Consider the following 9,400-nt stretch of genomic DNA (forward strand, 5'->3'; position numbering starts at 1 on the left):
GGCCTTAGCTGTTACCTCTTGAGTATCCAGGACCGGTTTCCCCATAAGTGGTTCTAAGGTCCGCCAGCTCTGGACACTTGCATACCATGTGTTCAGCTGTTTCTGCTTCTCATCCACAGAGCCTACAAATCTCATCTGCTGACTTGCCCATACGGTGCGAATGATATTTGTGCCGACAGTGCCCTGTCAGCAGTTCCACCATCACTCGAAACTCGGCTCGTGACAGCTTTAGCAGGTTTCTGGTGTAGGTCGGTGAAATCATCACGCATTTCTTTGACTGAGTAAGTCCAGGAGTGTTTTTCCAGAGGGTTGATCTGATGTTCAACTCCCATTGTTGGACCGCTGTCTTGTATTAGTACTTTCCAAGCCCACAGAAGGGCTCAGGTCCAGCAGGTATTAACCTTGATGTTCTTTTTGAAAGTTCATCGGCTTTCTCGTTTCCTTCTACTCTACCCATAGTAGAGTCACATTGTTGTCTCTGGCCAGTTGCTTTATGGTACTACGGCACTCCCATGTCAGCAGAGATCTCTGGCAGTATGATTCCAGGGACCTCAGCGGACAAGTGTGGATAAAAATCTACTGCCAATATTGATGAATAGGCAGACACTGGACCATGGGATACCTTACAACTTTTTGGAGCAGGTATTTGATGAGCTTGGCAAATGCTCCTGGAAAGGATCTGGGATTTTCGTTCAGAGCTCTCAAATACTTTTCATCCTCTAACTTGGAAATACTTTACAAAGCCAAAATAACTTCCCTGTTCGACTCATCTGTGACTCCAATATTACCAAGGTTTCCTCTATCATTGTTATCTAGATACTTTCCTAGCCAATTAAAGCTGATTCCTAATATGTCACAGCTTGATCAAGCTGTCAAAAAACTTTTCTATAGAAGAGTCACATTGTTGCATATACTCGTAGCTAGTGGCTTTATGGTGTAGTTGAATTCCTATCTGAGAGAATCCTTGATTCCAAGGCCGTCAACTTCACCTGGCTCTCCATTTTAATGTAAATGAGTTCTCTTTCTCTGGAATGCCCATAGGAGGATAGTTGAACCAATCGATACTCAAATCAATAAACTGACTAAATCAGAAAATTAGTAATGAATACGGCAATAATACAATAATCATGGAGATCATTATGATAGACTTTATTGTGCGTTATCAAAATTAAACCTTTACATGCACAATCATGCCGCCTGAAATGAGGTGTTGAGCAGTGGTGTTCATCAATCGAGCCCACTGAAATTGTTTACATTCTGAAACAATAATTGAAAGGGTTGGGAGTAAAAGCCAAAACTGTGAATTGAATGAGGGTCTGACAAATTGGGGTGAAGTTCTATGATCAATTTGGTGAAATGATTCAAAAAATCTACTCAATTCATTGTTTTTTATAGTAAATTAGTACAGAATTATTATCTAATTTCTTCAATTTGATATTATTCGGATCGATCCGTTTTTTGTTCAAATTCTTTATGGACTTGTGGAACACCAAAGCGTTCTGCTGCTTCCCCACTTTCTCGCTCTTGGCGGCATCATCGTAGTCTTCGTCGGTTTGATCCTCGACGTCCACCCCAGTCGAAGGCAGACCACCACCCTCTTCTGGAGGAACAACAGCAAAACCAGAAACGCCCATTCGGATGCAATCGAAGGACCATTCTAGGAGGCTGTAATCCTGCCAGTTTGCCTCGGCATCGATGCAAAGATGCACGTTTCTATTCGCGAAGTAGATGTTGGAGAATTCCACGCAGAACTTGATGTTTGGGAATCTCGGAACTCTCACGCACAATGGAGGAGGATTCTTTCCTGAAAAAAAAAATTTTAGTGACCTATAGTATGCGTAAAGAAGCATCGGCAAAAGTGATTATTTTCTATAATTACAAATAGCAATGATCGAAAAGTTCGGAATATTCCTGGTTTCATAGGAAGCTTGAAAAATATCTGGTACGGAAGGAAAAAGAAGGAAGACAAGCAATAAATAATACACTGCGCAAAAAAATTAACGCACATTATGGAAATCTCAAATTTATTCTACAACTAAAGGTGTTCTCAATGATAATAATTTTTATCAGAATTATGCATGCATATGTTATCCACTTTCAACGGTCTTCTTCAATACAGATGTTTTTTCCCAGCAGGAATAAAAAAGATGATAATATCAGATTTTGAATGTATTGGCTCCATTCTAAAATCAATTGTTCTCGATCAATTCTAGTGATCAATAGTTTTTCTTTCGTTTGATTTTCTACACTCGATCGCTATGCAAGGCAAAACACGCAATTTGACCCAAGAGGAATGTGCCCAAGCGGTAGTTTTGCGAGAAGAAGGGTGGACATACACAAGAATTGCAGTAAGGTTTGGAGATTCCCATACAAGTGTGTCCAGAATGTTGCAGCGATTCAGGGAGACAGGTATGAATGTCCGAAGACCAGGACAGGGTAGACCACGGGTAACAACTGCCATTCAAGAACGTTACTTGAGAGTTTCTTCGTTGAGACAACGGTTTGCAACCGCTCGCCTCCTTCAAATTCAGCTTGAGCAAAACTCATGAGGTGCAAATTAGCACTCAGACAATAAGAAATCGCCTCAGAGAATATGATTTAAGGCCTCGTGTCGCGGCAAGAGGCCCAGCTCTTACCCCAGCCCATCGAAGGGCGCGTTTGGATTTTGCGAGAGAGCATATCCATTGGGAAGAGGCCGATTGGGAAAGAGTTCTCTTCACAGATGAGTCTAGATTCTGCCTATACCATTGTGATTGACGTTTCCTTGTATACAGACGTCGACATGAAAGATATGCTCAGTGCAATTTCCTGAATACTACTGGTTTCGGGGAAGGATCGATTATGGTATGGGGTGGAATATCTTTGACTGCTCGCACAGACCTAGTGGTCGTTGATAATGGAGCTATGAATGAAGATAAGTATATAAGGAACATACATTGGTGAAAATGTCATTTTTATGGACGATAATGCCAGACCCCATCGTGCGCGCATCGTTCAGGAGTACCTTGAAGAGGTTGAAGTCTCTCGAATGGAAGGGACAGCAAGAAGTCCAGATCTCAATCCGATTGAGCAGGTTTGGGACAACCTCAATAGAAGGCTGAGAAGTTCAGAAAATCATCCAGCTACTCCTAATGACTTAGGAATCCAACTCGGAGAAATCTGGGAAGGATTAGATCAGAACATTTTAAGTTCACTCATTTTGAGTATGAACCGTCGTTGCCGAGCTGTAATTAACGCAAGGGGTGAAAATACCAAGTATTGAATCACTTATCAGCATTTCAGTATTTTGAAAATTGTTCATTTCTCTTCTTTCACACAAGATTCGGTGAAATCCTGAATTTTTCTTCCATTTAATGTGTCTTGTTTCGTTCAAAACCTTCTCGAGAGAACATAAAGAATAAGTTGTAAAGTCAATGTAGAGTTTACTTTCATTAAAATTGAGATTTTCAGAATGTGCGTTAATTTTTTTGCGCAGTGTTTATTCCTCACGTTGATGGTCTGGTGCAGATAGAAGAGGAGAAACATGCATGTTTACCTGATATGCTGTTCCTGTAGAGCACCTTTCCATTCATAGACATGTAGGCTGTAACGGAAAAGTCGTCTGGATCGTAAGTTATATTTATGCACCCCTTCTGATTGAATCTATCCAGAATGTAACCAGTGCAGCATCCGCACTCCCCTTCTTGGCAGGAACAAGGAAATCGCAAGCCAGATAAAATCGGCCTACGTGTTGTTGTTATCACCGCTTGAGGTCGTGTAGCCGCTGATGCCGGAGCTGTTATCGAGGCATTCCTGGAGTTGTCCCCATATGCCCCGCCATGTTCTATCGGCGTCACCTCCTCTGGAACCGGATTGCCGGTTAGTTCCGACCGTGAAAAAAGCCAAAAAGCGACGGAGATACGTTTATGAAGGCCAGAATCGCTAATACAGACGCTGAAGGGTCGTATATATTTGGATATTTCAATTTTGCCCGTTTTCGGTTTACTGCCAGCGACTGTTTTTACTGCCCCGGAGCATTTTGGGCGGAATATGGGATACAGGTGTTGTGTTCAACGGAACGCACCTTATGAAGGATCGCGCAGTGGATTTAGTGGCATATTTTCATGAGTATTCTGCCAGGTGACGAAAAACATGTAAGGAATATCTTTACTTGCTATACAGGTTGTCCCACTATTGTTGGGGAAGTTTACGGTGAATGCATGATAGGATTGTCCTACAGTTTACGCTTCTGATCTATATAACTTAAATACTTTAATTGTTGCTACGCTGTCATACGAAAAAGTACTACAAACTTCGTTATTTCAAATAGGACACCCTATTAATTATACCTCTTTTCGCTACTCTATGCCCATCTGAGTATTTTTGTCCAGTACTTCCCCATCCCCATTTCTGATACTTTCGTAGTATTTACGCTTTTCCACAAAAAATTTCCACAAACATGGATCCAATGAAATGGGTATTAAAACAATAGTTTATATTTTAGGCAGCTGAAATTTTGCATATAGTTCAAAGAGATCCTGAGGATGAGTTCCGTGTAGACAAAACTTCATTTGTGATATACAGGCTGTTCCATATCTCTTCGTCTTGTCACTCTATACAAAAACAGCAAAAAGTTATTTTTTTTCAAATAGAACACCCTTGTTCTTATCTGATGTTTTCAGAGATAATCAAAATGGGCACCTAATGATATATCAGAGTTCTGAACGAAAACCTCATGGTTTCGGAAATAAAGTCAAATTTTTATGAAAGTTTTAAGCTTACGACTATTGTTCCTACCGTAGAATAACTGCCACGTTAATTTCTTGAGATTCTGGAATCATTGAAAACTCTTTTGAAGGTGTTTGTCTCATTCATACAAGGAATTTGTGTTTGTTAGATAAAATTAGCAAGAGAGTTCGAAAACCCTCACTTTTGTAGAAATTTGACTTTATTTCCAAAACCATGAGGTTTTCGTAGATAAATATGATACATCATTAGATGCGTATTTCGATTTTTTCTCTGAAATATCAAATGAAAATTAGGGTGGCTACCTTGAAAAAAACAACTTTTTGCCGTTTTTGTATCGAGTGGAAAGGCAAAGAATTTATTTGCAATACTGAATGAAGCGTCAGCTCTTAAATTTTAGTAAGGGTATTTTCAAAGGTGAGGCTTTTTGACAGAAGGTAACTCATCAAAATAAGTCGTTTAACCAAAAATTGTCCATATAAAATTTCCAAGAGGGTTGAGATACAACCCCTAGAAGTTCGACAAAATTTCATTGAATTTCAAGTACGATACTGTGGAAGGTGACTCCGGCATCGCAAAAACGAAACAAAACATAAACATCGGCTGGACAATGAATGGTTCAGTACCAAGTTCATTGAATTAGATGCGTCAGGTCACTTTTGAGAGAATCATAATTGTTGGATCGTGCAATTCAGGGTGAAAAAAAATGTACAAAATCGAGGCCTTTTCTTGAATGTGCTTATATGTTAGTTATGATGAAAAAGTGCTATGATGTTTCCTCATTTCATCCCTTTTTACGACGATTATTGGAATGTTCGAACAAGAAGATTGTGATGCCCATTGCAAAAAAATTCGTGAATAATTCGGGCGAATTTTATTGGTGAGATTTTGAAGTATTATTTTATTTTTTACACTTGTGTGTTAAGTCTCTTCTGTCAGTTTGTATCGAAATAAGCCATTTCATCAAATCATGTAAGTTGCAAAAAAATAATGAGCACAATTCGGGAATCCCAAGTTTTCATATTCATTACCACGTAAATATCGAACGAGCCAATATCCTAAACGAAACCACATGGTCGAATCAGAAGATAAGTTTTTTTCCACTGCTTTGGGATAATTCAGCTAACAAACGGTCTAGAGTCGTATTAGGATCTATTTCAGTAAATTTGAAAGTTTTGTATAGGTGATTTTTGGTGGAAAGCTTCATTTTGACCAGTTCTTCCTTCTGTTGAAAAAAACCTCACCTTCAAATAAACCCTGTATAAGCATTTATTTTCAACTTCGTTTCAAAATTAGGAAGCGATGAGAAATGATCCATGAACCATTTTTCTTAGCTGACTTCGATTTTCAAAAGATGGATAATGGCCAAAATCGCAATCTTTGATGCATAAACTACTCAAACATTTTGCATATTCTCGTTATACTTCATCTCTACAAAAAGATTCTGAAAGATATTCTGAGCAAAACTTTTCTTCGCTGACGTTAGATTTTTCAACAACTATCTATAGGTTAGTAGCGCAGAGTTTTGTTCTCTTTTTTTCTGTAGTATGTGAATTCAGGGGAGCAAAAAAGTTTTTTGGCGTAGAATTTGATAATTCTGAAAGGTTTTAAAAAGTTTTTCATGTTGGAGTGAGTGTAAGGTAGTTTTCGCCATTTTTCCTCTTAAACTCAAACTAAATCCTATCAAAGTAACAGAAACCATCTTTAATCAATGAAAACCTTGTAGTGAGAACAGCCAAAAAGTAGTGAAGTCCAAATTTTTTTATTTAAAATTCACATTGTTAGTTGAGCTATCAGATATTCTTCCACTATTATGTGTATAATCTGGACTAACTCAAAAGCTTGCCTGAACTGGCACACACCTGGGAGCCTCTTTTGATAGTGTTAGTACACATAAAAAGACACCATGTTAATTTGCCCCAAAAATGTGACCTCAAAATCAGATGATCAGTTTGTGTGATCTTTATCTTTTTGTTTTTTGCCTTTGTGTCATAGTTTTTGGCCACGTAGGTACATTATGGAATGTTTTTATTGAATGAGATTCTTGATCTGAAAAGAAACTGGTAGTTTTTCACTCAACTTCAAGCAACCAAGCGAATTCAACTTCGTACAAGTTGTGACAGCAGGGTTAGTGCTTTACATCGCTGTTACTTTTGAAAAGACTGCTCAATTTCAAGACTTTCATAATGCATATAATATAATATGATCTAAATCTACCTACATTATTTTGATGAATTGTAAAGTACTATTCCCAGAAGAACTGTCACTCCTATGCAAATTGATACATATTTATAGACAAAATGCTAATACTAACAAGCTTTTTTATTCCAGAAGACGACAATATCTCATTCAATAATTTCCATATTTGCATTCAAACCTATCGAAGAAAAATGAGACAGCATTCATTAGTCTGATTCTACAGTCATCCAAGAATAATTGGAAATTCATGGAAATACGACCAAATGCTTGTTTCATAGATTTATGTTCGTGAAACTAATTAATATAAATTGTTTAAAACAACATTTACCGGTCACTATACAGTCCACTAGCACAATACAAATTATCACGAGAATTTCAATATGCACCTTCATAATTGATTAATAAGTCTGCATCTGTAAACAAGAAATGCCGTATTTATTCTAACCAAGAGCCAGTGATGATGGTTACCCACTAATGGACTGTAACACTTTCTTCAGCGTTCATACTGATAAGCAACTTTCATTCTCAATGTTTGGATGGTGGCTTTTTATCTTCTTGAGCCTTTGGGCATGCAGGTGATCAGGGACGGATTTCAAATGATTTCAGGGACTCACATCTTATGTGAATTTCTATCAAAGGATCATGTACCAAAAATTCTTTTATCAATTCAACCATCGGGTGTTCAAAGTTCAGAAAAAAAAATTTAATTACTTGTTCTGTTCTGTTCCTCCTAATGTCGAGGTTGAACTCTCATATAAAACAAAACTTCCACTATTCTCTTCCTGAATTGCGACTTCGGGATCATTGCTCCTTCGAAGAGTGTGGAAAAGTTTCAAGAGATAGTTTATCTCTGCATACTAATAGAATGCTTGAGAAAATTCTTACGAAACATCGGATATCTAGTAGTCGTAATCCGACATTCAACAAATAATTAATTGACAAAAACTTTTGAAACGTTTCCTTTTCTCTCCGTTCTACGAAAGCGTAGAGGATTTATTTTATTTTCAATTGCCACTTATAAGTCTAGAGATCCCGAGATATTATTCGGGATTATACCTATAACTTTCGAATGATATAGCTATTATAATACTGACTTGAATTCAACAATTCTTTCGGGAAATTGAAGAAATATGGAATCATATAATCGGTCATGTACGAGGACATATTAAAAAATTCTTAGCCTACTATAGAACCAAACAAAATTTCAATGTCAAAATATTTTATTACTCAACAAATTCTCCTCTTAATTGGATACATTTATTACAGCGATTCTGAAACGTGTTTAGACCTTTCAAAAAAAAAATGTTTCTTCTTGCTCTGTAAACCGGACCTCCACAGCTTTTATTACCTCCTCGTTGGAAGAAAATTTACGACCTTTTAAACTTTTTTCTTTTGAGCAAAGAGATGATAGTCGGATGGAGCCAAATCTGGTGAAAAAGGGGGGTGTTCTAGTAATTCAAACCCTAAATCACTAATTTTTTGCATGGCAACATGAGATTTTTGTGCAGGGGCGTTGTCCTGCAAAAACAAAACAAATTTGGATAGCTTTCCGCGACTTTTCTCTTTAATTTTTTCCCGTAGAGTGGTCCATATTGTCGAATAGTAATCTCCGGTTATTGTTCTACCCTTATCCAAAAAATCAATCATGATTACTCCATGGCAATCCCAAAAAACTGAAGCAAGAACTTTTCCAGCAGATTTTCGGACACGAAACTTCTTAGGTCTTGGTGAACCAGAGTGTCGCCATTTCATAGATTGTTGCTTCGTTTCTGGGTCGTAGAAATGTACCCAAGTCTCATCCATAGTTACAATTCGGTTTAAGAAATCTACATCGTTTTCAAATCGAGCACAGATCAAACGCAATGCTTCTACCCTTGCACGCTTTTGGTCAACATTCAAACATTTGGGGATCCATTATGCAGCAATTTTTCTCGTGTCCAAATTGACGTGAACTATATTATGATCGCGTTCGTATGAAATATTCAGTACTTCAGATTTCCGTTTTAGCCCAATTCGACGTTCGGATAAAATCATGTCATGAACTGCATCGATATTTTCGGGAACTGACACAGAAACTGGCCTTTCCGATCGGTCATCATCTTCAATGGAAAATTTACCTCTTTTGAAGCTTGCAGTCCAATTTTTCACCTTCGCATATGAAGGACATTGAACATCAAGTTTATTAAGCGTATCTTCGTAAATCTTCTTACCTCTTAACCCTTTTAAATACAGGTACTTGATGATGGCTCGATACTCCAATTTTTCGATTTTCACAATTTCGGTGGACATCTTCTTTTTTTCAATTTATTGCGTAAATCTGGTTTTCTTTTTTGAAGTCAGACTTCACACTGCAATGAGTTATTGTTCGTTGCTAAGGTAGATATCAATACATCCTGGTATATATAATTATATTTACGAGGATGTATGTAATTACATTGCAGTTGATTTGATTATTTTCTCCGAAAAGACCTAAGTA

General features: G+C 37.7%; 1 protein-coding gene across 1 annotated transcript; it reads right to left on the bottom strand.

Moving 5' to 3' along the window:
• Positions 1 to 1,371: 1,371 nt before the first annotated feature.
• On the bottom strand, positions 1,372 to 7,388 carry LOC123321908. The gene is made up of 3 exons (XM_044909695.1): positions 7,253 to 7,388; positions 3,536 to 3,841; positions 1,372 to 1,804 (listed from the first exon to the last, which is right to left on the bottom strand). Exons 1-3 carry the CDS (start codon positions 7,314 to 7,316, stop codon positions 1,380 to 1,382), a joined length of 795 nt encoding a protein of 264 aa, XP_044765630.1. The 5' UTR covers positions 7,317 to 7,388; the 3' UTR covers positions 1,372 to 1,379.
• Between the last annotated feature and the right edge of the window lie 2,012 nt (positions 7,389 to 9,400).

The sequence above is a fragment of the Coccinella septempunctata genome, chromosome X, assembly GCF_907165205.1.
Source record: "Coccinella septempunctata chromosome X, icCocSept1.1, whole genome shotgun sequence".
Taxonomy (NCBI): domain Eukaryota; kingdom Metazoa; phylum Arthropoda; class Insecta; order Coleoptera; family Coccinellidae; genus Coccinella; species Coccinella septempunctata.